This window comes from Homarus americanus, unplaced genomic scaffold (assembly GCF_018991925.1).
Source record: "Homarus americanus isolate GMGI-L3 unplaced genomic scaffold, GMGI_Hamer_2.0 scaffold23578, whole genome shotgun sequence".
Classification (NCBI taxonomy): domain Eukaryota; kingdom Metazoa; phylum Arthropoda; class Malacostraca; order Decapoda; family Nephropidae; genus Homarus; species Homarus americanus.
In genome coordinates this window covers 1,779,511-1,807,212 of record NW_024733231.1, presented here as the reverse complement: position 1 = coordinate 1,807,212, position 27,702 = coordinate 1,779,511, and the positions used below count along the sequence as shown (strand labels likewise).

The 27,702-nt window shown below is 39.5% G+C and overlaps 3 protein-coding genes across 4 annotated transcripts; 1 reads left to right on the top strand and 2 right to left on the bottom strand.

The window, feature by feature from the left end:
• Window positions 1–1,759: 1,759 nt before the first annotated feature.
• LOC121869535 (trichohyalin-like) lies at window positions 1,760–11,125 on the top strand. 2 transcript variants are annotated; one of them, XM_042370907.1, is made up of 5 exons: window positions 1,760–2,087; window positions 2,946–3,168; window positions 4,370–4,453; window positions 5,154–5,231; window positions 6,850–8,800. In XM_042370907.1, exons 2-5 carry the CDS (start codon window positions 3,009–3,011, stop codon window positions 7,620–7,622), a joined length of 1,095 nt encoding a protein of 364 aa, XP_042226841.1. In that variant the 5' UTR covers window positions 1,760–2,087; window positions 2,946–3,008; the 3' UTR covers window positions 7,623–8,800. The 2 variants fall into 2 exon arrangements, with proteins under 2 accessions (XP_042226841.1, XP_042226842.1); XM_042370908.1 differs by lacking the exon at window positions 6,850–8,800 and adding an exon at window positions 9,889–11,125 and having other exon boundaries at window positions 1,773–2,087.
• A 238-nt stretch (window positions 11,126–11,363) lies between these two features.
• On the bottom strand, window positions 11,364–20,739 carry LOC121869534 (probable glutamate receptor). The gene is made up of 9 exons (XM_042370905.1): window positions 20,570–20,739; window positions 17,890–17,980; window positions 17,546–17,704; window positions 15,785–15,941; window positions 14,622–14,839; window positions 14,318–14,446; window positions 13,941–14,068; window positions 13,439–13,599; window positions 11,364–12,426 (listed from the first exon to the last, which is right to left on the bottom strand). The coding sequence occupies exons 1-9, from the start codon at window positions 20,713–20,715 to the stop codon at window positions 12,371–12,373; spliced, it is 1,245 nt and encodes a 414-aa protein (XP_042226839.1). The 5' UTR covers window positions 20,716–20,739; the 3' UTR covers window positions 11,364–12,370.
• A 4,091-nt stretch (window positions 20,740–24,830) lies between these two features.
• LOC121869472 (serine/threonine-protein kinase shk2-like) lies at window positions 24,831–25,778 on the bottom strand. Its single transcript, XM_042370824.1, has one exon. It carries the CDS (start codon window positions 25,776–25,778, stop codon window positions 24,831–24,833), a length of 948 nt encoding a protein of 315 aa, XP_042226758.1.
• Window positions 25,779–27,702: the final 1,924 nt, after the last annotated feature.

Here is a 27,702-nt window from a genome sequence, read left to right as displayed (position 1 = left end):
AATAGGAGGCCAGCACTGTATCCACTTGACCGCCATACTCCTAAAGGAACTGAAGAAAGCCGCCAAAAAATGTCAGTGAAATTGAAAATAAGCAGTACAGTTGTATCGGCTACGGGAATGGAGCAGCAGAGATTGGGGTCAGAAGTACCGATAGCTACTGTACACTGTTACGCAAGGAAGATTACCCCTGTAGAGAAACTGAAAATACCAACAAGTGGAACCTGCTTATTAAATTCAATGCACTAAGAGCCAAGTAGAAACAAGAAGAGGAAAGGTGCTGAAAAAGAAAAAGAATTCATTGAAAAGAAGGTGGAGTTGGAGTAGAATCCACACGTGTGGATTTGTATCTATTAATTAATGGAATGTTTAACCAAAGATGTACCAGTAAATGACTGTTATTAAAAAAAATAATCTCATTTCACAGTTATCTCCTCTACGCAGATAATTTAGCTTTGTGTACGATTTACTTATTGAAGAAAAACACGTAATTTAAAAAAAAATCGTGTGGATTTTTACAGTTGTAATATGAGAGGTTAAAATTATCTAATATGTGGGTTGAAAAGACTGCTATAGTATTGGGATAGGTGGATTAAGTAACTTTCTCTTGAGTTTTTTATTATTTGGCCAGAGAAAGTTATGTTTATTAAGGAAAAATGTGGGGGAACTTGGAAGATTGATACCTGTAGTAAGTAGTGCGGTACAACCATACGTCACTGTCGTCTTTATCTTGAACCAAGCTTGTTAAACCTGTTCCTCCACACCCCACGTATTTGCCCCTCCACAACACACACACCTGCTCCTCCACAACACACACCTGCTCCTCCACAACACACACACCTGCTCCTCCACAACACACACCTGCTCCTCCACAACACACACCACCTGCTCCTCCTCACAACACCTGCTCCTCCCCAACACACACACCTGCTCTTCACAACACACACTGCTCCTCCACAACACACACCTGCTCCTCCCACCTGCTCCTCCACACACACACACCTGCTCCTCCACAACACACACACACCCTGCTCCTCCACAACACACACCTGCTCCTTCACAACACACCTGCTCCTTCACAACACACACACCTGCTCCTTCACAACACACCTGCTCCTACACAACACACACACCTGCTCCTCTACAACACACCTGCTCCTTCACAACATATACACTTGCTTCCCTACAACATATAACACTTCTCGAAAACATATCCACTTGTCCACAACATACAGTCTGTACACCTACTCTTCCATACTATATATATATCTGGTTGGCCACACGATACCCATACACACGTGTTCCTCTACCACCTACAGTAGCCACAGAAACTACTGTATATACTTCGCTAAGTGGTTCGTCGTTGCTAATAGTACACACGGTCCATATATACAGGTAACTCCCAATAAGATGGAATGTTTCTTATTTCAATTAATGGGTCATGTACTGTACCAAGAAATCTTTTTATTCCGTCAATTTAGTAGCGTGCTTGTTGTATACTATCACCGTAACTTATGGTTGAATGTTATCTTATGCAATTTTGGTATAACTGCAGTTTCAGACAATATGGATCTCGAGTTGAGCTATGTGTTTTTCCGATGGTTTAACAATTTTAAGATATATATATTTTTTTCTTTGACGTTTCCCTCGCAAATTAATGAACTATACCGTGGAGCCTTAGGAGGTTAGGTAAGATAATATTAGGTTATTTGCGACGGAAACATCATAGAAGAAAAGTGTCTTAAAACTGTCTAAACCATCGGAAAAAACACATTGCTTAACTACTAGGGCGTATTGTCCGAAACTGCAGTCTTAACGCAATTTTGGTTATTCTACTTGTCTTCACCTTTAGTAGGAAATGAAACACTGCAGAGATTAATTAGCTGAAAATTTGTCAATACTTGCCAGAGTATAACATGGATCCATCTCAAGTGGGTGTACATTCCATCAGCAGTGAGTCAAACTTGGTACTCGAAGGGGTACTATAAGCGATCCTGGGAATACTGTACTTGAGAGACGTCTGAGGGTGGAACTAAGGTCGTCGGCCGGCTGCTCTCTGGCCAGTCTATCCCAGGACAGCAACAACAGCGGTATGTAATATGACTAAGTTGTTGACAGAAGTAGGAAGGGCAAGACAAGAACTGGGGCTGTTTCCTGTAAACTTTACCCCCAAGCAAAGACGTGAATGGAACAATGAATAAAAGCATACAATATTGAGGCCAGTGAAACGTTAAGAAGTTATGAAAATAAAGTTCACCATTAACCAAAATATCAAACTTTTTGGTCTTCATTACATCAGGGCCATTATTTGCCATCACTGTGATCTGCCTGACGATTATTATCACCGCAGCAGTCCCACTTACATAATGCTTCCACTATATAATTAGGATGAGTGATGCTCCATTGCCTCTCTACACAAGGCAGCAACATAGACGTGTGTGTCTCTAGTCTGTAGTTCACGTGGCAGGCAGAGTGACCAATATGGTATCCGGTTATCTGGACATTTTCATATACAGTATTCCGTTTATTGAGTGGGTTTAATTACAAAGAATATCATTTTGATTTACCAGCTAATAAAAGATGAGGATTAGTTCAGATATATAATTATTCCCATGATAAAATATAAGAGAAAAGATGAATGAGCTATTTGTAGTGTGAGTAAGGAAGGTATTCAAGGCAGTGTGTATGTGTGTGTGCTTGAACAGACAGAGGCTGATGTATTGCTTCTTGAGACACCCAACCGCCTCACACTCTTCTCGACTCTTATTTTCGTGCCAAAAAAAAAAAGAGCCTTTCGAGAACACATTCACACACACACACTTACAGTAGTGACTGTGCGTCGTAATATTTCAGAGGCGAATCAGAGAAAAATATAGAATGTGGTGACGATATGGCAGCGTGTGTTGATATCAAGTCAACGGTGCTTATGTCCTGCCTCTGACCTACAGATACTGCTGCTGTCGCTGTTCCCGCCATTACCAGTTGTGTCCACAGCTGTACTGGTGAGGATCATGAGCTGTGTGTTGGTAGCGGTTGTGTGGGTGGTCGCTTGGCAGGGTGTACTTCCCGCCAGCGTTCCCCAGCAGGATGACAGCGACTTACCAGGAAACACCGTGTTCAACCAAATTGCTCTGGCAGAGATACTCGACGAATTCAGGAACTACGCTAAAGGTAATATGAAATGCACTTTCAATAGTTACTTAATGTTCAAATATCTTGGTGAAATTTATAGTGAAAGTGCCAAAGGGAAATTGTGTCACCCCTACGCTTAATCAACAATTTCATAGACGTATGATAAAAAAGTCTCAAGCCATCTTTCAAACAACCAGATTTACTCAAACTGAAACTTTCCGCGCGATTATATATATCCCAGGCGGTGGGTTGGGTTTATTAGTTTTCATGTATAATTTGGAGTCAAACGTACAGGATATACAGTTGATAACTTTCCATATAAGGATGGAGAATGTATTAATAATATAAATCCTGAACCATATGTAATTACCCTACAGTTAAACGACCTTGTCCCTTTCCCTTTCGAGGTTCTCCGGCTATCTCAGTAGTCTGTCTTAGGGGTATGGAATGTTTGGTCAGTACTTATAGAGTTGAACAATGATCATAACAAGCAGTATATTCAACAAAGATTCCTGAGGCAGCCAGATGGTCCTCACACACACAGTCAATGAACAATTACATAATGCAGATAGGCGACGGGAAGCTGAGTTCATCGTACAACTAACGCAGAGAACAGGAATTAGTATTGCTTTCATATGTTTGTAAGACTTTATTCCAATTCCATTTATCGTCAAATTTACGGCTATTTTCTCATTCTTTATCACACTGTCACATGTCGAGTAAGTTTTCGGGCACTATATTGACACAAAGTTTGTTGATTTATCTCGGATTGTTCACCTGCGTCTGACATTTTCAGTAAAGCTCCAACGAGTTCCTGTGAGGTGTTAAGAGAATTTTGCCCCCTTTTTTTTTCTCGCTGCGTCACTCTTGGAAACATCTGGGAGGTGCTCGTTAATAGACAGCAACGAACAGTGCAATATTGTACTGTGAATTGTTTTTAGTAATAGAAAAGATAGAAGGTCAAGTCGCATGAAAAGACCAGACTGAGTCCTGGTATCATATTTACCAATGTCTTATCACAATGCTGATTGTTCTTGTTTCCGATTATGTTCTGCCTAAAGTTTTGGTGAATTATTTTGTAAGAGTATTAGACTCCACACACAATGTATTAAAGGGGATAAAACTAGTTTAACATTTTGAGATGCAGAACCCTGTTGAATTACCGGTATTCAAATTAATATCGGCGCCTCGACCTAACAATTACATTGGTATTAATTAACCCGGAGGCTTATGCTTACAGGCGCCTCCGAGACGAGGAGTAACATGGACGACGTGGTGACGTGGCTGACCACCCACCGTCAGCAGCAGGACGATGTAACTCAAGGTCAGTTTCTGCTTCACCTACTTCTGTTAAACTACTCTTGACAGTGTAAGTTCCCTTCTCTCTCGGTCTCAGCTCCTGGTGAAGAAGGTTGTCAGGTGACCCCAGGTAAGTCTGAGCTGTGTTCACATGAAGCAACACACACCTGTGTCACTTATAGCATCTTCGGTTGTGTCCTGGTGTCATATCGATGTACTGTACTATATCTATGTGTCCATCAACAGAAATAACTGTACCTATGCCTTATTACCTAGGCGATGTGCGCCCATCCCCCCACCATTTAATAACATCATAATTACGTATATTGTTGTATCCTGTCCTTTCCCAGTGTCCAGATTCTAAAAAGTGTGCAAGATAAATATTCCTTGTGAGTGAATATGTAGAAATTAAATGGTTGACTTAATATAAACCACACTGTTGCAGAAATAACATACAGATTACACTGGGACTCTTACCTTAACATAACACCAGGAAGGAGGAGGAGGAGGAGGAGGGATAAACAATTCTTTCCTGGTGATTTTCTTCCATTTTCTACCTTAATTGTTCTTAGGTAATGTGTAATGTTGATGATATTCTTGGATTTTATTTTTGTGTTTTAACTTAAGTCAAACAGTTATGTGCAGATTTTTGTCTACGAGGAAAATTCATCTTACGAACCTTTAAGAATTTGCCCCTTGTACTACATGTGTCTTTACGTTTGCAGAGCTACGACAGGTGTCAGCAGGTGTGAAGAGCCTGAGTCAGCAGATATCCACACACCTGCAGCAATCACATCCAACAGGTACTACTCTCACTGTACTTTTATACACCTGTCCCGTGAGTGTGATTACTATGTTGATATATACCAAAGCAGGTGTATGCTAGCAAGTGTGTGACGACAGGTGTGTGCTTGTAGGTGTGTGACGGCAGGTGTGTGATGGCAGACGTGTGCTTGTAGGTGTGTAATAATAATAATAATAATAATAATAATAATAATAATAATTAACGGTTTATTAAAAAAGTTTGCAGCCCGAAGGCTGAAAATATACATTGGACACAAATGACTTATTACATACATTGGTGGTTTAACAAAAGCCTTCATTAGAGAAAGGTGAAGGAACATACAGTGAACATACAGATTAATGTTTACACACGTAGATCATGTAAGCTGAGGTGTGATGGCAGGTGTGTGCTCGTAGGGGTGTGATGGCAGGTGTGTGCTTGTAGGGGTGTGATGGCAGGTGTGTGCTTGTAGGTGTGTGAGAGCAGGTGTGTGCTTGTAGGTATGTGAGGGCAGCACTCCTGTTTACACCCAACCCCTATTGCTCATATATCCATCCAACCTATGGATGAAGCTATCCAGCGTATTCGAGCTAATGGTGCTGTTTGGTAACTTGTTCCACTCATCCACTACTCTATTTCCAAACCAATGTTTACCTATCTCTCGCCTAAATCTAAATTTGTATAATTTAAAACCATTGCTACGAGTTCGCTCCTGGTTGGATAATTTAAGTACCTTATTTATTTCACTTTTGTTTAACCCTGACTTCCATTTATGCACATCAATCATATCGCCCCTCACTCTACGTCTGTCGAGGGAGTGCAAATTCAGATGGTTTAATCTGTCACTATACTCAAGGTTCCTAATGCCCGGGATTTGCTTTGCCACCCTTCTCTGTATGCTTTCTATTTTAGTGTCGTCAGCAAATTTACTTATGTTGCGCCCATATCTACTGCACACCTAATGAAAGGTGTGCGTTAAAAGGTGCGTGATGACAGGTGTTGATTAAAACGTAATAGGTATGTGTATAATGAAAGGTGCATACAGATACAGGCAGGTGTGTTCAGGCAGGTATATTGAACCTTTATAGTTCACACACACACCTGCAAAACTAAAGATTATAAATACGATAAATATTGCTCAATGCTTTATTATTATTATTATTATTATTATTATTATTATTATTATTATTATTATTATTATTATTATTGTTATTATTGTTGTTGCCTATGTTGTTGTTGTTGTTGTTGTTGTTGCCTTTGTTGTTGTTGCTGTTAATTTCAATAATTATTATGATGGTGTAGTTTGAGCAGCGCCTCTCGTCATGGTGACAATAAGTCGTGTATACTGTTTGTTGTGACTTAGCGCCGAGAGTCTTGTAAGCGTGTAGTGGTGTGGCAGCGTTTAGTGTCACTCCGAGAAGTAGATTTCATAAACGAGAGCTTTTTCTGATCTGTACAGTATTACCAGACTTCTAATTCCTATATACCATAAAAAGAGTTTTAATGATATGTAGAACGAAGGGGACTGAAAGTGGCCGGACAAACTGAAGACACTACATTTATGTTTTGAAAGATATCATGTTTTTTACGAAATACGAACATACAGGTAACACGTACGGTTATGACTCTTCCTGCAGACGTGCTGACCACAAACACCAACACGGAAGACCTACTCCAAGAAGTCACCCTCCGGGAGACTCAGCTCCTCAACCTGGAGACTGAGAACAATCGCTCTAGAGCAGAGATCCAACGGGTGGACGGAGAGATCTCTCAGCTCCAGGTGGAGACCAACGAGATAAAGAACAAGGTCAGCCAAGTAGGGGATGAGGTCAGAGAGATGAACGAAGAGGCCAACCAGGGAGAGACAGAGATCCAGCAGCTGAGTTTCAAGATAGAGGAAGTGAAGGCCAACAACGTGCAGATGAAGGGCGAGTATAACAGAACGGTGCAAGAGACGACCCTCCTGAAGGAGAACAACCAGGTGTTGGGGGAACGCAAGAGAATGATAGAAGAGAAGAACACAGAGCTTCAAGAAGAAAATAAACAGAAAGAAAAAAGAGGCACACAGTTGAGAGAGGAGAATGACTTGGTGGAACAGAGAAAGACTAAAGCCGAAGAGGAGAAGGAAAAATTAAATCAAAGGAAGACAGAGCTGGTGGAAGAGAAGAGACAGCTTGAGATTAAGAATACTCACGACGAAGCACTGAACATAATGTTAGAACAGGAAATAGCACAACTAAAGAGCGAACAAAGAAAACTGGAGGAGAAGAAGGCGGAGGGAGAGAGGGAGAATGAGGTGGTGGAGGGAAGGAGGCAGCAGCTAGAGGTGGAGGCGGAGAGGCTGGAACAGGAGGTAGACGACTTGATGGCCGTCGTGAACGATCTGGCGCCAAGGTCGGGGGAATGTTAGCACCAACCAACACCATATTGGCTGATGCACTTCAGTAGTTGTGTGAAGATGTCCAGTCACTCATAAAAGTCTTCTCGCCTCTCCTCCTGAGTTACGAGTGTCTACTGCTTCGGGTTCACGAGTCTGAATTTCGGGGTTCGTGGAGCAACAGGAGAGGTGACAGGACTTTTGTGGGTGACTGTACACTGTACAGTCCGTAAAAAAAATGTATCTTTCGGGAAGGGTCCAATGAATTTATAACAGAATAATCCTGTTGTCTCGCTAGGGTTGGTAGGCGTGACTGTGAGACATTTCCTACCTATTCTGGTAGGCCTAATTTAGTTACTTCATTTGTAATATACAATTATTTCGTTGCAATATGATTGATCATGACTACCAATAAGCCTCGTGGGCCTTTATCAAAAACGTTCGTTCGTGGTGTCATTTTGTTTCGCACAAAAATTGGAAAGATAGCGTTTCTTTGCCGAGTGTACTGTACCTGTACCATTCTACCGCTGAGTGAGACTGCAAGTGCTACCAGGAATGATGTAATAAAACTGCATATGAGACCAATGCGAGTAGCCATTACTGTGCAGACAAACCCAACCTGGCCAGAATGTCATCCGTGATAATAATAACGATTTTTTGTCGTTGATATGACGGGGATTTTTGTATTGTTTCTGATATCCAATAATGTTAAAGTTTCTCCAGCTTAGATCCAGTTGTCGAAAATCAAGCGTTACATTGAAAAACTGATGAAAAGTGTACCCAGCCTTTGAGTGGTGCACCAAGGAGTGTAAAAAAATAAAACACAAATTTCAAAAGGGCGCTAAATAAGCCTTATTTGTTACATTAAAGTCTGCTATGATTTGTAGGTCCCAAGACTCCCCTCCGTTACCCAGTTAAAGTTGTGTGACAGGTGGGTGTAGAGGTGACGGAGGTGTGTAAGCGAGGCCACAGGACAAACGTGAGACCAAGCACAGCTGAAACTATTTCTATCATTATCAGTTAGTCATTATTTAAATCTTTGCATAGACTTGAATATTAACTAATTGTCATAATTATCATACATTTTTAAATCTTAAATTTCCTTATTAGAAATATTGTTACTAGTATCACCATTCTTTATTTGTTCACAGTAGTTAAAATGTCATCTGTGAATCATTATGCAACACATTGTGAAATATATCTCAAGTTTATTAACAGTTTTAATAATCCCAAACTCCTCTGGTGGTCAGATAGTGAGGCTCCTGGAGGAGAAATGTTACTGTCATCACCGACAGTTTCCAAACCTTGTCAATCTCTCTCTCACACACACACATGTACGGTACTTTAAGTAGGACTTAGGTGCTCAAAACAGGTCCAAACACTAGATTATAACAATCCAAATTTAAAGAAGGTAAATTGTCTCAGTTATATACGGTAAGTGTAAAGGCGTTATTGCTGATGTTATAATGTATTACTGCGCTTCAACAATTAAACAACTATGGTCTTTAAGCTTGTAGTCTAGTAGAGTTCATAAACACTATCAATAGTACAAGATTGTAAGGGGTAGATTTATTTAAAGACATGTTATTACAATGTATTACTGTGCTTCAACTAATCTGGATTAGTAAATACACTAGCCATCAGCAATTAATAATTATGAGAGATGCATATTTCTAATTCATGCCGCTGTTGATCGACATTCAGACACCGTAGTGCTGTACACTGTCCTGCACAGCGACAACACTCGTACAACAATTCGGTTAATCGCGAAGATCGTCCAGAAGGATGCAGTTTAGTTTCGTCTAAAGTGGACAGGTGACCCTCGGTGCCAGTGTTAGTATGGAAGGTCTTTCTTGATTTTTTTTTTAAGTTGTCTGTCGAGGGTATGAAATACGACTCGGGAGGTGGCGCTCCCAGATGCTGACCGCTGAAGCACCTAAATTCATTGACATAACAATTCTGTGTAAACCAAAATAGATTAGTTTATACCATTTGTCATATAGGAGTTCTGTGTTGTAAATAACTTACATATATCTGTTCCTCTCGTATAGCTTACGTCTTATTATTACACCATTGTGCAGTATTTTAGGAGTGGGGGGTGAGGAGACCTACCGCCTCAGACCTAAATACTCGTAGTTACTGGGTTTCATAAGTATTACGCTCACTTATCTCTGTTGGTCAATCCTCCTCCCCCTTCACTCACCTCACCAACTCCCTACGAAAACTCTTACATAGTTTCATGGTAGTGTGTCCCGGTCTCCTTACCCCTCCTCTCTGCCTCTTATCTGTCATTTTACAGAACACAACAGCTGTGGGAACATGGTGGATGTGTTACGGAGAGACATACTCCTCCGTGACTCAGTGATCCGGCGACTCCAGCTTGACAAAACCCTCCTGAACACTCAGTCTGTGGACGCGTTCGAGAAAGCCAGTTACGTGAGGAACGAGAGGCAGCAGGTGCTGGTTAAGTTACAGATGATGGAGGAGATACAGCAACAATTCAAGGTGAAGGTAGAAGAGGTGAGAAATATGATTCTCAGTTTGAGGGTTGAGCTTGAACATGTAGACCTATTAAACGAGCATCTGAAACAGCGGTTGGGGTTGAAGACTCACGAGGCGCTCCTCGAGAAAGGAAGAAGCCTTCATCTAGAGACGGCGGTGGAGCATCTGGAGCACAAGACCAGGGAGCTTGAAGAGGAAAGAGATCAACGTGAACAAGGCAACAGTGACCTGCTTCATGCACAAGGAACGCTGGAGGAAAACGCTAAAAAAATCGAGAAAGAGTCAATGGAGCTGGCAGAGGAATGCACACAGCTGGAGGAAACAATACAACAGCTGAAAATTAAGAGTCAAGAAATAATGGTGAGGAATGAACAGCTGGAGCAAACGCACAGCAACATTACCAAAGAAAACCAAGACTTAATAGAGATTATAAGTAACGTAGAAGCCCAGAGGATGGCGGTGGAGGAGAGGAACGAGGCGCTGTGGACGAATAAGGAGGCGCTGGCACAATACACTGACAAGCTCTCTGGTCAGATCCACTACTACGAGTCTGGGCCGTGTTCCTGAGTGTGAAGCGCGTGTAGAGTGGCTGGTTGGTCTTGTTAAGCGTCGTCAACCAGTGTTTTGAGTCTCCCCCAGACCACTGTGTTGCATGGCATCTGTGTAGGATTACACCTCACTGTGAGAAATACCTCGAGTGTACGATGCCTCACAACTTGTAGTGTAGTAAAGTTCTGTCATTTTTCTATTGAGCTGAAAGGCTGTGTACTATTTTCAACTCACTTATTAGGCTCAAGTGTTCGTGTAGTACAACTTGCAACATCTTTATATTTTGGACTCAAATTTGTTGAGTGTAGATCTGCACAACTTATAATATAATATTCCCAGTTGGCTGTGTATCTCTGTATAGTTGTTGTGTTTGGTACAAGTACCTCTCAGAAAGTCTCAAACTTTCCTCTGTATAAAGTCAGGTCACAACAACTCCGGGAGTCTCGCTGCTTCTCACTAACAGACACAATAAACCTCCACAAGGTTGACTCTTATATCTTGCCCACTGTTTATGTTTAGGTCCGGTTAACAACAATGCTTAGAGTGTTAATGATACCAAAGACGAGGACTTGCATTTATTTACAGATACAATTACCATAAGTATAGTGAGTAGATCATATATACAGTATATATATATATATATATATATATATATATATATATATATATATATATATATATATATATATATATATATATATATATATATATATATACTGTATAACACCTAAAGGCGTAGCCACACGAACGGAAACTTTGTTGGGAGCAATGTTTCAGACAGTTCGGTAGAAGCTGTCAGCATTGTTGGCAACAACTTCAGGCACATGGATGCATCAATGTTTGTATCACTGTTGGCAAATATGTGGGCCTTAGAGGTGGCACCATTGTTGGAAACTATGGTGAAGTAAACAGTCCACACCAGCAGTACCAACATATTGCCTACCAATGTTACCACCATATGCGGGAAGCATCTCTATTGCTCGAAATGTTCCCAACACTATTGTTGCTAACATTAACGTCTACTTGTTCAACAGATGTTACCGTTAGTGTGGCCGTGTGTCTACATAAGAACATAGGAATGGAGGAAATTGCAGCGGGCCTATTGGCCCGTACTGGGCCTATGTTTGAAGCTATCCAGCGTGTTCGAGTTAATGATGATGTTTGGTAACTTGTTCCACTCATCCACCACTCTATTTCCAAACCAGTGTTTACCTATCTCAGTCACAAACCATGTTACCGTTAGTGTGGTCGCATCTTAGTATGAACTTCGTGTACCAAATTTCGAGACCACTTTAAATACTAAATTAAAATGAATTATCAGAAGTAACATCCGTAATAATAATAATAATAATAATAATAATAATAATAATAATAATAATAATAATAATAATCTGAGACCTAATCTACCCTGTATATTATCTTGATAACCATATTAAAAATTATACCCGGAGTAATCTATAGTTGTCTTGAAAGGTATCTTAAGAAGACACCTTAAAAATTAATTTTAGTTTTCTTTAATTCTCGTTGAAATTGTCTCGTAAGTTAGGAGTATATTAAAATTGTCTCCATAAATTATTTTTAAAATGCCCAGCAAACCATCGTAACTGCTATCAATTGAATTAAGTTTTTAGTTGTCGTCTTGATGAGACTACCCTTTGATGTTATAAAGTTTCTTTATAAGTCACCATCAGAAGACATCTCCAGTGGCTGGATGGCGTCACTGGGTCAGGCTAGAACAAGTGCACCAGTTTCTCCACTGCCAAGATAATGGTGCTCACCGCCAGCCCTGTTGAATGTAATAAATATCGTGATACAGTGTTGTATCTCTCAATACGTAGAACTTGTATATATATTTTTTACGGGACTAGCCCACCAGGGCACAGGTAAATTTTCGCCTGGGGGGGGCGAAAATAAAATATTAATAATATTAATAATAATAATAATAATAATAATAATAATAATAATAATAATAATAATAAATTATAAAAAATATTAAATAATATAATATAATAATAATAATAATAATAATAATAATAATAATAATAATAATAATAATAATAATAATAAATTATAAAAAGTATTAAATAATATAATATAATAATAATAATAATAAAGGACGACAGATAAATCAAGAGAAAAAAGATAAATAGTGAGAAACGATATATATATATATATATATATATATATATATATATATATATATATATATATATATATATATATATATATATATATATATATATATTAAAGTATATATATATATATATATATATATATATATATATATATATATATATATATATATATATATATATATATATATATATATATTGTGTTGTCAAAGTATATATATATATATATATATATATATATATATATATATATATATATATATATATATATATATATATATATATTGTGTTGTCAAAGTAAGAGAAACAATTGAAACCCTGTAATTGTGTGTAAATGAGGCAGAATATCTGATCAGCAATCTGGGAGTTGGTCACAATTTTTGTGATGCCAATATGTCAATTGCATTTTATTATTATTATTATTATTATTATTATTATTATTATTATTATTATTATTATTATTATCATTATTATAAACGTATGACTACTTTTAAAAAAAAATTCATTACTTGCCAGACGTAAGATTGAATACGTCAACAAGTATAAAGTTAACACCCTAATATATGAGGCAGCAAACCAGGGCGGAACTGGAATGTGTGCCATGACTTACCATGTGCGGGCTTACAGGAATAAATAGTGTATGGGGTTGGGTACACAAAGGCTCACCTACTACCAGGAGGAGGAAGATGCCAGCGAGGTCAGTGAGAGAGAGGACGAGGGTGATGATGCCGCGCTCCTTCCCCGGGGGCAACATACACAAGGTGGCATTGGAGGTGAGCTCGTCTAGGTAGCGGTTCACCAAGCCAGACTCTCTCATCATCATCAGCCTCCACGAACAATCATGAAATGGAAATAGACGGTAACGATGAAGTTGAAAGATCACGTATAGCACAGCGCCACAACACTCGTTCACTCTCATTTTTCTTAATGTTCACACAAACATCCTTCAGGAAGCTACTGTATTCTCTGTATGGTTACATAATCCTGGTATTTTAATTGTGAACCGTTTTGTATAATTATTAGCCGAGTCAGTCAGGTGTGAGAAAATAGGCCTGTTGATTCATTCGTTTTCCTCTCGTCCCGCGACCATCACCCCACGCTGTCACAGGTTTAAAGTTTAGATCTTTTATAGATGATGTTTGTGAAAGCCAAGTGTAGGGTGACTCACCACTTGTTGAAGTGCTGGACGATGGGGCTGCCCTTGGTGAAAGTGAAGGCCATGGGACAGGCCCAGATCACTTCCGAGGCGATGTAGTAGTTACACGTCCCAGTCGCACTGTAGTCGTCGCTCATCACCTGCCAGGCACCAAGTAATGACACTGAATTTATGTTGTAATGTAATTCATCTTCTTACACACCTGATGTCAAAAACAGAACATATCTCAATGCTTGTATCATGAAATTGATAATAGTAACAGTATATTTATTTCAGTAATAAAATTAATATGAATAGTGATTATTTAGGGTACCGTAGTCTGTTCAGTATTCCGAAGATGAAGATTATTGGGCGTTTCACCTGTAATCTTACACTGACCATCGCCTCACCTGCTTCATGGAGAAGAAGTCACAAAGGAGGGCGAACCTCTCTGTCTTTATCCGCTCCTTCTCCTCGAACAGACTGGTCACCAGGAAAGCGCCTTCGTGGATCTTCTTCTGTATTCCTGATTTGGCGTCCTGCATCGTACCAAGATCATGTTGACGTGTCATAAAGTTGGGAAAACTCTCTCTCTCTCTCTCTACACACACACACACACACATTTATATATATACATATATATATATATATATATATATATATATATATATATATATATATATATATATATATATATATATATATAAATCTTACCCCAAACAGCTGGTGGAGTGCAGTGCCGTATTCTACGGACCACGGGAGCCGGCCGTAGTCAACCAGGTTCTGGAGAGAGTCGACGGGCACGGCGACGCGGGGCACGGCCAGCAAGGAGGTTAACACGCCTTGGTACGCCGAGCCCAGGATGAGACCCGCCACTAGCCACGCCCCCAGCAACACGCGACCCGTCAGCGACGTCGGCAGCCTGTCGACGGCTGTGTGGAGGGTGACATTAGGAGGACAGACGCTCCAGGCCTCAAGGGAAGCTAAAACTTTCTAATTATATCAGCTTGTGGGGGCCTGAATGTTTGTTGCTGTCCATTTTCATTACCGACTTTGTTATTATGGAAAACTCGTCCTGTTGAGTTATAGAGTTAAACTTAGAGTTTGTGCGCATGTGTATGGCTTAGAATAATGAACAAATAATTGAGACTATGAAAGTATTTTTGTGAACATAAAAACAGTGGACAGGGATTAATGAAACAGGAACAAAGTTTTTTTGTCTCTCACGCTTCACGTCAGCGGGTTTATTGATAAATTTAATTCTTTCCTTCTTTTTCCCCCCCTTTCATTTTTAATCTTTTCTATATAATTTACCTTTGTTATATCCATCATTCTCAACAAATTATTAAATTCAAACTCTATTTTCTTCGTACTTCCATGCTAAGTTGTTCTTCGACGAACACAACCTTCCGACGTACACAGCCCTCCAGCGTACACAACCCTCCGACGTACACGAACCAACGTACACGACCCTCAAACGTACAAGACTACCAGGCTTTGAGATGTTGATTTTTTTTTACTCATCATTTGGATCACGTAAAGATTTAATTCACCCAGTTTATTTCACCTGATGATTAACACCCAAGTGCTCTCTGAGGGGATTACGTTAAGTTAGGATAGGTTAAGTTAAGTTAGGTTAGGCTAGGCTAGGTTATATTAGGGTATGTTTGGTTAGGCTAGGTTAGATTAATTTTGTTATGGTGCCTAATGTTCATGTGATCCGTCCATTTACTTCGTGTTGATTCCGTCTTCGTCACTCTATCTCTCAGTGTCTCCTCCTCACCAAAAGTACTCATATTCCCTCTCCGGTAATTAGTACTCAGCCTCCCCCTCTGGCGATATGTACCCACCCTCCCCCTTCTGCAGTAGGTACTTACGCTCCAAAAGCAGAGCCCTCAGGAGCCAGCTGGGACGGAAAACGTAGCCTTCCTTGACGCCTTGAGTACCTGGGAGGCGCCACCTTTCCGTCACCCAGTTGGCGAACACTCCAAGAACCACACTGGCCGCAATTACCAGCAACAGAGTCACCCACACCTGCCAGGCGAAGGAACGGGTGCCTAATAAGAATTCCGTCTGGATGAAATTTCAACGCCATATTCGATACTTTACTGTACGGCTCTTTGAGACTCAGAGTTTAGATAATGGGTTTAATTCCCCACAAAGGTGTTCCTTATTTGTTATTTTCATCCTGACACAACAAGCCGTACAGGTACAGTCTTAGTACAGCTTCAACGCCATATTAAACTGACTTCTGCTGTTTCGTAACTTAAGTGAGCCAACCTAAGCTGGTTCTTACATCTCAAATTAAGAGACAATTTAGCCTTTGAACTTTGGAGAATCTGGAGTCAACTGTGTGGACCTTTAGCACCTGTCTAATGCTGCAACTGAGCACTGTAGCACTTACAGGTCACTGTAGTAATAAGAGGTCACTGTGATGCTAAGAGGTCACTGTAGTAATAAGAATGTCACTGTGATGCTGAGAGGTCACTGTAGCAATAAGAGGTCACTGTGATGCTGAGAGGTCACTGTAGTAATAGAGGTTAATGTAGTAATAGAGGTCACTGTAGTAATAAGAGGTCACTGTGGTAATAAGAGTTCACTAGTAATAAGAGGTCACTGTAGTAATAAGAGGTCACTGTAATGCTGAGACGTCACTGTAGTAATTAGAGGTTACTGTAGTAATAAGAGGTTACTGTAGTAATAAGAGGTTACTGTAGTAATAAGAGGTTACTGTAGTAATAAGAGGTTACTGTAGTAATAAGAGGTCACTGTAGTAATAAGAGGTTACTGTAGTAATAAGAGGTCACTGTAGTAATAAGAGGTCACTGTAGTAATAAGAGGTCACTGTAGTAATAAGAGGTCACTGTAGTAATAAGAGGTCACTGTAGTAATAAGAGGTTACTAGTAATAAGTAATAAGAGGTTGTAGTAATAAGAGGTTACTGTAGTAATAAGAGGTCACTGTAGTAATAAGAGGTTACTGTAGTAATAAGAGGTCACTGTAGTAATAAGAGGTTACTGTAGTAATAAGAGGTCACTGTAGTAATAAGAGGTTACTGTAGTAATAAGAGGTCACTGTAGTAATAAGAGGTTACTGTAGTAATAAGAGGTCACTGTAGTAATAAGAGGTCACTGTAGTAATAAGAGGTCACTGTAGTAATAAGAGGTTACTGTAGTAATAAGAGGTCACTGTAGTAATAAGAGGTTACTGTAGTAATAAGAGGTCACTGTAGTAATAAGAGGTTACTGTAGTAATAAGAGGTCACTGTAGTAATAAGAGGTCACTGTAGTAATAAGAGGTCACTGTAGTAATAAGAGGTCACTGTAGTAATAAGAGGTCACTGTAGTAATAAGAGGTCACTGTAGTAATAAGAGGTCACTGTAGTAATAAGAGGTCACTGTAGTAATAAGAGGTCACTGTAGTAATAAGAGGTCACTGTCGTAATAAGAGGTCACTGTAGTAATAAGAGTTCACTGTAGTAATAAGAGGTCACTGTAGTAATAAGAGGTCACTGTAGTAATAAGAGGTCACTGTAGAACTGAGACGTCACTGTAGTAATAAGAGGTCACTCTAGTGCTGATAGGTCACTGTAGTAACAAGATGTCACTGTAATACTGAGAGGTCAAGCGTCACAGCACCTCCAGGGCGAGAGGTTTAGTGAAGCCAGCTAGATCCCGCTCCTGACGCGGCCGAGGGAGGAAGATGCCGAAATTGTCGATATAGAGTGGCACGGAAAAGTCGATGACCTTTGACCTGATGTAAGTGATGCTGAAAGGTCCCAGTGCCATGTCCACCTCCTGTAGTGAAATTCCTTTATTATTATTATTATTATTATTATTATTATTATTATTATTATTATTATTATTATTATTATTATTATTATTATTATTATTATTATTATTATTATTATTATTATTATTATTATTATTATTATTATTATTATTATTGTTGTTATTGACGCTAATAACGGGCGACTACCTACCTTCCTCTGAATCATGCCGATCATTCCTGTGGTTGAACCATTTGGTAAGAATCGTCCCCATTCTCCATCCACGGACTTGATCACTGAATACCTGCCAGATAACATACGCCTGAGAACACTAACACATTGCTAAGGGTGTCCCAGAAAACTGTATACACACTACTCTACGGATTTTTGTGGATGACGCGTTAATGTTCGTATTTACAGGAGCAACATTGTTCCTCACTTGTAGGAGATCTCGCATATCATCACTGTGGACAATGTTGTTGTAATAGAAGCATTTGTGCGATATCCATTGACTTTTGTAGAGAAAGGTGTATATATATATATTTTTTTTTTTAGACATCTTCTATATTAACACGCGTGCATACACTATTTAATAAAAGAATAGAAATACATACATCTACACTCACATAAACACAGAAATACACACACAGTCACACTCACATAAACACAGAAATACACACACACACACACACACACACACACACACTACATCCTTGACCACCGTAAGGTCAAGACCTATTTGGGCGCTGTTCCTGCTGAGCAGTGGCCCCCTTGGCCACGTCGGTCCATTCCTGAAGTCCCTCTCCCCGACCCATCCTCACCATCGGGATATCAACATAATCAAAAGTGACAATTTCGATTCGGAAAGAAGTGGGATCAGTGTTGAACAGTGATGAACAGTGTTAAGCCAGTGAATTCAGCACTTGACAGTATCAGTGTTAATCCGTCCACCCTGGGTACAACAGTGGGCCGGCTTTACACCTGACTACGAGATAACACAACACCACCAGGCAGAGTGAGGTACTGTGACACCACCCCACACCACACGGTGTCTCCATGGCCATGTGAGGTCCTTCATGTCAACACCCGAGGACGAGTTACTACACCACGTGAACACCACACCACCCGGTGTCTCCATGACCACGTGAGGTCCTTCATGTCAACACCCGAGGACGAGTTACTACACCACGTGAATACCACACCATCTGGTGTTTCAATGACCAACCCAGGCCCGGGCCATCAACTGTAAACAATAATAATTTGTATGTTCAATTCATGTTCCTTCTCCTTTCAGTAATGAAAGCTTTTGTTAAATGACACCACCCACCCCATGTCTTTGTATGCAATAAGTAATTTTTTTTCAATGCATATTTTCAGCCTTCGGGCTGCAGAACTTTTTCAATAAACCGTTAATTATTATTATTATTATTATTATTATTATTATTATTATTATTATTATTATTATTATTATTATTATTATTATTATTATTATTATTATTATTATTATTATTGGCAGAAACGCCGCCCTCCGGGCGGCTCATCCGCTAGGCCACGGTAGGACGCCACCCTCCGGGAGGCTCCACATTGTCTCACTGTTCAGTCCTCAAAAATTCTTCTTCCATCAACAGTTCATTAACGGTGTATGTAAGTTCCACCATGTTTTTCACTACAACGGTACAGCAAAGTATATTTTTTTAGCATTAATTATTATATTATATTTATTGTATAATCATCACTACTATAACACCATCCATCATCACTACATATATATCATCCATCATCACTACATATACAACATCCATCATCACTACATATAACTCTATCCATCATCACTACATATAACACCATCCAGCATCACTACATATAACACCAACCATCATCACTACATATAACATCATTCATCATCACTACATATAACACCATCCATCATCACTACATATAAAACCATCTTATCATCACTACATATAACATCATCCATCATCACTACATATAACGCCATCCATCACTACATATAGAACCATCCTATCATCACTTCATATAATATCATCCATCATCACTACATATAACACCATCCAACATCACTACATATAACACCACCCATCATCACTACATATAACGCATCATCATCATATTATAACACCAACCATCATCACTACATATAACACTCCACATATAACACCACCCATCATCCATCATCACTACATATAACAACATCCATCATTACTACATATAACACCACCCATCATCACCACATATAACATCATCCATCATCACTACATATAACTTCATCCATCATCACCACATATAACATCATCCATCATCACTACATATAACACCATCCATCATCACTACATATAACACCATCCATCATCACTACATATAACACCACCCATCATCACTACATATAACACATCCAGCATCACTACATATAATACACTACATATAACACCACCCATCATCACTACATATAACACCATCCATCATCACTACATATAACACCATCCATCATCACTACATATAACATCATCCATATCACTACATATAACACCATCCATCATCACTACATATAACACCATCCATCATCACTACATATAACATCATCCATCATCACTACATATAACAACATCCATCATCACTACATATAACACCATCCATCATCACTACATATAACACCACCCATCATCACTACATATAACACCATCCATCATCACTACAGATCGGTAAAGTAGTTTCCGAGATTCTCGTGCGGACACACAAACAAACACACAAACAGACATACTTCTTTATTTTATATAGATAGATTATTATTACCCACACACACACCTCATAATCATTTTTTACAGAGATAAATAAATTAACACTCAACTCTCAACTGTCGTACACAAATGCTTACGTGAAATTTAATTTGGAGGCGAAGATATTCATAAATTCGATAAGGATGCCGGAAGAAAGTAGAGTACCATTGTCATCCCGGCGGAGCAACACCCACGGCACCCACACCTCTGCCGCCACCAGTAGATGAGTACCATTAAGCGCCATTACCTTTTTTTTTCTGCCTCTCGTGGGGGATGGAAGGGAGGGGGAGTTATTGCTTCTCATTCGTCTGTTAGTAATGATAATATATACCAGTAAGTCTATTGTTTTTTTTTTATTTATTTGTATTGATTATATCATGATAGCGGCTTCCTACACTTCATCAGAGTTGATATGCAGGTTCCACAAATTTCTAGAAGTCAGGAATGTATTTAAGGTATGTGTGTGTGTGTGTGTGTGTGTGTGTGTGTGTGTGTGTGTGTGTGTGTGTGTGTGTGTGTGTGTGTGTGTGTGTAAGGGGAGGAAGGAAGGATGAAACACTAACCTTACCTTCCAGCGTCGCCAGCGAGAATGAACACTGCTGCCTAGTGCCTCTTCCCCCCTCACCACACCCCCTCTCTGATGACGCCAGTGTCGCTGCGTGGTGACTCGTGGCAGATGATGGTGTCTGGTGAGGGAACTGTGGCAGAAAGTTAGGGTGATCCATGGCAGATGATGGTAGGGACTCATGGCAGACTCTAAGAGTGACTCTGGCAGACGTTTTAGATGACTCATGGTAGACGCTTGGGGTGACCCATGGGAGACGTTTCAAGTGACTCATGGCAGACGTTTGAGGTGACTCATGGCAGACGCTTGGGGTGATCCATGGCAGATTTTGGTTGTGACTCATGGCAAGCGTTTGGGGTGACTCATGGCGACGCATGGCAAACGCTGATAGTGACCGATTGTTTGTCAGGTGCCGAGGAGACCGTTTCCCGGCTTTCCCACGGTATTTACAGGTAAGTCTGGTGGTATTACACACCTGTGGTCATTGTAATTAACCAGTCAACACAAAAAGGTTACCTTGACTGTTCTCCTGTTTTAAAATGGACACGAAAGGTTAAGGTATTTTTTTTTATTCACTACAGCAGCAGGTGTGGAGGTACAAAATAAGACATACTGAAGTCAGCCCGCTACTCACACCAAACCGAAAAGGTGTTTAAGATGATCAGTTGAATCCTGTACTGTAATTTATTTCGTGGCTGTGAATGTTAGATTTGAACTACTGTAGAGAGAGTTAAATTTGGTGTATAAATCAAACATAAGAGCTGTATCCATACACCCTTCTGTGATTAGCAGACTACGTGTTTGACATCAGTGTTTAATGTTCTAAGTTTGATGGTCAGGTGTAGACAATACTGCTAACTCTTCACTTCTCCTGTCACCTCTTCATTCTCCTTCATATAACTCTTCACTTCTCCTGTCACCTCTTCATTCTCCTTCATATACACTAGGAAAGGATGCGACGGCTGGGTGGATACATTACTTTTCTCCTATCCTAAAGTTTATTGGTTCGAGATCGGAGCATTCGAAATTTCCCTGACTTTACAGTTGGGAAAGTGAGGGTGGTAGAGTGCAGTGTCGGCTACGTTGCCGGCAGATCTTTGGAAGACATAACAATTTTGCAGTTGTTGTCGAGATGAATTGTATATTAAAATGATGTATAGACACAGTGGTGATTTTTTTTTATCTTCAATTTCATGGATCCAGTTTGTATGTGAGACAGCATGACTATAGCACTGAGTTGCCTCCATTGATCTAGGTTCTGACCCTTAGAGGTATTCCTGACCGGCTAGTTTACCGCTTTCTTACAAACAAAACATAATTGAAAGATGAAAAAAAAATAGAAAAAGGAATAAAACGACAACTGAACAAGTAGTAAATAATAAATTAACAAATGACATGAAATTAGGTTAAAAAAGACACTCAATGCCAATTCGAGTTATTTAAACATACTGATGGATTAAAAAATGATGTCACACGTAAATGAAATCCCTATATTAGGAAAAAGTTTCAGGTAGACGCTAATTTAACACTGACCTGATGATTTCGGCGAAATTAAAATCCCTAGTTTGTGGGTTTCTTCTATTGAACAGTTTTCCAGTGGGGTAGTCTCATTTGTTCTTCAGTTTTACAGGGTACGTTAAAAAATTTGATAAGTTTTTAGATTAATGAGTTACATTCTCACTAAGGTGGCTACCGTAGATCTTGCTACACATTTCTCTTTTGAAGAATGGCCTTACATAATCTTCTTACTTTCTCGTAAATTTCCTGCCCAAACTCAAAAAAAGGCATGAAATACCACACACACTATCTGAATCGTCATATTCTGTTTTATGTGATTGCATAAGTTTAATTCAATCGGAATTATTATTCTCAAGTCCTTTTATTTATAAATTTTACGTTTTATATTAAAAGAAGGCATGACGGACACATTCGAGGCGTAAACACCAAACACTGTCATCAAGATTTACTGACCAAACGAAGATCCTTGGTGAAGAAGGCTGTAGACAGTGTGTGGTAAAGAGTACACAGTTGGCCCTTTTGTCTGTTGAAGTTTTCCAGTGTCATGCTGACTGAAATACTATACTTTCGTGTTTGGAGAGTCATGCCACAGTCTATTTTATATTATTGGTCATAAAGCAATATAAAAGCGTTGGTATTATTTAACTCTATTCCCATACATAGTGAATAGTGAGCCTCAAATGCACACCGTTCCTAAATATTTTATCTATTTCACCATTCCGTACACAGGTCCACTCAGTTTCATCCTTAGAAACAAACTTAAGAAGCTTTTCAATGAATTCTATCACAAATTTCTCTTAGATTAGTCTTCAAAACCCAGAGTTCAATTAAAAAATTCTTTAAAACTAAAGACACCATACCCACACACACACCTGCAATCCTCATTTGTTTATCAATTTACGTGTGCTAGCTGTAGGGCAGCATATATAAGTACAACAGACATTTGATAACTCGCATCCATGACCACTTGAGCCGTTCTGTTCGAACGGGCCAGTTAATCACACAACCACCACATTCAGCTATTCGTAACCACGCCCTCCAACATGACCATCCGTTTTCGCAGTCTGATTTCTCACTTCATGGCAGGATCAACTGTGAGACGGACCTCCTCATTATGGAAGCCTTGTCTATCTACGGTATATAAAGTAAAGCCAGCCATTTCTGATATGGCTTTCTGTGAATTGTTGTGTTTTTCACACTTAGGCTCGTCTAAATTAAGGTAATACCCCCTGTATATTTTAGTTTGTTCTTTTCTGATTTAAGTTTTGTACGTAGGTCGCTCGTCATTTTTATTGGTTTTGAATTATAATGCTCTTTTTTTTGCGGAAGGTAAATTTTGGAATAATATTGCGTTTTTATTGTACATCACCTGTAATTTTTTAAACGTTTTAAAATTTTTGTTTGCTTTCTAGACTCTGATGATGGAAAATGATTTTCCGAAATGTTAGTGATTAAAGAAACCCAACTTAGTCAAGATGTTTGTGTTTTCCCTGGTTCTCCTCTTCGTTATAATAAAGGTATTCTTACACTTTATTTAATGTGCACACGTTTTATATGCATTTATTGAGAGAAATGGCGTGACTGTAATGGGCAGGAATACATTTTATGTTATATAAAATATGAGATATGATATATGGTTATGTGACTGTGAACGACACCAGGAAAACTTATTATAAGCTCTATGTGACAAAATGTGTGACAACATCTGAAGAGCTGTGGCACCCGTGATAGTTGTAGGTAAAGTTTGAGGGAGATCAGAGAGGGAATTAAAGAGGAGATAAGGGGGAGCATTGGAAACTATCGGGAAGAGATTAGATTATTGTAAGCAAACAAAATATGTGTAGACATGCAGTGGTAAAATAAAAGTAATAAAAATCATACCTTTTATTGTTAAAAAAAATAATACAACAGACAATAAAAATTTGTAATGCTGTGAGATGTTCACCTGGAGGAAGGAGAAAGGTGTCCCTTCTTGGTAACTACTAGTGCACTTAAGACTAGCAGTGCACAGAGGGAAAGGGGCCAGAAGAGACTCCCTTTTCTCAGAATTTTTTTTATTTTAGGGGGGCAAAATTCAGTCGAAGAAAAGGATTCCACTCCTAAGACTTCGGTCGTTGGAGTAGATTCTACCCCTAAGACTTCGGTCGTTGGAGTAGATTCCACTCCTAGGTCTTCGGTCATTGGAGCAGATTCCACCCCCACGACTTCAGTCGTTGGAGTAGATTCCACTCCTAGGTCTTCGGTCATTGGAGCAGATTCCACCCCCACGACTTCAGTCAGTAGATTCTTCCTCTTCGGTCATTGGAGCAGATTCCACCTTCAGTCGTTGGAGTAGATTCCACTCCTAGGTCTTCGGTCATTGGAGCAGATTCCACCCCAACGACTTCAGTCAATTCTTCCTCGTAATCCAAATAAATTTTTCTCAAGAGGGTGTTTACTTCTTTTAGTTGTGGTCTGTCTCCGGGATTTTCCCTTTCCATGTTTTTTTCGAGGTCTTTTAGTGCTGATGGAACCTGGTCGTATCCCATGATTGTGTTGAGAATTACGAGCCCAAAAGAATAAATGTCTGAGGCCTCGGTACACAGACATTCACCCTCGACCACCTCGGGTGCAAGGTTGATGGGTTTTTCCTCATTTTCACGTAGTTCTTCATAAACCTCGGATCCAAATTTTGCAGCACTGCCGAAGTCTATGAAATGAATGACGAAATCTTCCGGACCATCACCAACCGTCTCCACGATGATGTTGTCGGCCTTCACATCATTGTGAAGAATGTCTTTTTTGTGTATTTCTTCTAAACCTTTCCCAATTAGACATAAAACAAATAAGCAAGCATTGAGCGGGGGCCTCTCTGCTACAAAGCTTCTGAAAGTTTGGGACCCACAAAAACTCATTAAAATACCCGCCCTCCGCTCCTTACACAGAGCAAGTAACTTTGGTGCACCTCCAGCACCATCCAACTCAACAAGCATATCTGCTTCATCGAGGAGATAATCTTCATCATGTTCTGGAAGGCCGATCTTTGCGACACAGTTTTGTTCACCACTATTTACTAAGTACGCTGTACCTTCTGCTCCACGTCCAAGTTCACCTTGAACATTTTTCTTATATACATCACAAAAATCTATATAAGACATATAATATTTTTTCAGCGAAGTATAGACGTCGTCTTCTTCCTCAGAGGAGGAGGATGACCAGACAGGGGAGTTGTCGCGATGATTCATTTTGATTTACTAGATTTGACCGTCGCTGGCAGCTCATCGAGTTGAAATTACGGCACCAACTGCAAAAAAATGGATATTTAAGGAAGGTTGGAACTTTTCACACATATTATAGTGCTGTACTACAACTGTGGTGTAGATGTTATAGGGAACATATAATACTAGTGTTGAGGTTAACATGTAGAACTAGTGTTGTAGTGAACATGCAGCACTAGTGTTGTAGTGAACATTATAGTGCTGGTGTTGTAGTGAACATGTAGTACTAGTGTTGTAGTGAACATGTAGTACTAGTGTTGTAGTGAACATGTAGTACTAGTGTTGTAGTGAACATGTGGTACTAGTGTTGTAGTGAACATGTGGTACTAGTGTTGTAGTGAACATGTAGTACTAGTGTTGTAGTGAACATGTGGTACTAGTGTTGTAGTGAACATGTGGTACTAGTGTTGTAGTGAACATGTGGTACTAGTGTTGTAGTGAACATGTAGTACTAGTGTTGTAGTGAACATGTAGTACTAGTGTTGTAGTGAACATGTAGTACTAATGTTGTAGTGAACATGTAGTACTAGTGTTGTAGTGAACATGTAGTACTAGTGTTGTAGTGAAAATGTAGTACTAGTGTTGTAGTGAACATGTAGTACTGCTGTAGTACATGTAGTTTACTGCTGTTTATTAGGACTGATAAAAATTGACCAAAAATTAATCAACAAGAATATACCACATGGTAATCACCAGTGAGTGGGGACCATTTATGAGAATTTACATGTGATTTGGTGTGTTCACTTGTGTTCTCGGTTTTCCGTTTGGTCAGAACGCACGAAACAGCTCCACTTTACACAAATATCTTCGGAAGTGTCCATATGGTTCTTGGGATATTGGCGGCACAAATTACTTAGGTTTTTTTTTTTTTATTAATCTACCTAGATGTTATTTGTCCGGTCCGGTCATGGATCTTTACATATTTACGCTATTTATGGACAAACAGCTGAAATAATGAAGGTTCAGTGACCATACAATTAACCACTGCGTTTAATGATAATTTCTATCACTTATCTTCGGTTTGTTGTTTGTTATGACCTTCAGTGTCCAGTGTTGGCATAGGAAGAAATCGGAGTACTGTATCCTACGACGTTTGATGAGGTTACGCTGGACAACACCCGTCTCGTGCCCGGGGACTTCAACTCGCGACCTCAGGGTGAGAGGCAACTGTGCTTACTCTTACAGTTCAGTGCCACCAACAGGTTCTTGAAATAACGGCAATATTCCGATGATGTTGGTTTACATTACAATATTCACTACCAGAGAGATATATAAATATAAATAAAGATATAAAAATTTGAGGAAAAAGAATAGTGAGAAACGAAAAATTTCGCGTAACAGCGGTAACGCGCGTATCTCACCTTTATGTCCTACTTGGCTTGGAGACCAGTGAGAAAGGTGTTATGCAGTGTGACCCTCACTATCAAACATCACATGTTTCCCAGACTTTGGTTTCCTCCTGTACTAACACTGGATAGACCAACCACCCGAATGGCTAGTAAGCTCATAAAAGGTGAAATGATAAAACAAGACGACATCCTTCAATACTGTTGATTTTATAATGTCATTACTGCGCTTCAACAACTAAGCTCTTTAAGCGCGTAACAAGGTAAGTAATTACACTATTACATCAACAATTAAAGATGATGAAAGATAACTGGTATTTTTCAATACCAACTTAAGGGATTAAGTGTCCATACATTCTACGTTGTTAACTAACTGCACCATAACGTTATCATAATCACTGTACTTATTTGTAAATCAAACTATCATAGTACCAAGAGGGACTGGCTCGCACGCTTGTTAAGTACTGTAATATTTTTCACATTTCCAGTTGCATTCCTCACCGACAGCACCGTCAGTCTCCGGCCGTGACACCTTTCCCTGGCGA

What these genes read in the sequence shown, in the direction of transcription:
- LOC121869535 (XM_042370907.1), top strand. Translation starts at nt 3,009, where the DNA reads ATGAGCTGTGTGTTGGTAGCGGTTGTGTGGGTGGTCGCTTGGCAGGGT. An exon ending in ATTCAGGAACTACGCTAAAG is followed by an intron (nt 3,169 to 4,369) that starts GTAATATGAAAT and finishes TTATGCTTACAG; the next exon opens with GCGCCTCCGAGACGAGGAGT. An exon ending in GCAGGACGATGTAACTCAAG is followed by an intron (nt 4,454 to 5,153) that starts GTCAGTTTCTGC and finishes TTACGTTTGCAG; the next exon opens with AGCTACGACAGGTGTCAGCA.
- LOC121869534 (XM_042370905.1), bottom strand. Translation starts at nt 20,715, where the DNA reads ATGGCGCTTAATGGTACTCATCTACTGGTGGCGGCAGAGGTGTGGGTG. An exon ending in GCCTCCAAATTAAATTTCAC is followed by an intron (nt 17,981 to 20,569) that starts GTAAGCATTTGT and finishes GTTATCTGGCAG; the next exon opens with GTATTCAGTGATCAAGTCCG. An exon ending in GTCCAGCACTTCAACAAGTG is followed by an intron (nt 13,600 to 13,940) that starts GTGAGTCACCCT and finishes TTGTTCGTGGAG; the next exon opens with GCTGATGATGATGAGAGAGT.
- LOC121869472 (XM_042370824.1), bottom strand. Translation starts at nt 25,778, where the DNA reads ATGAATCATCGCGACAACTCCCCTGTCTGGTCATCCTCCTCCTCTGAG.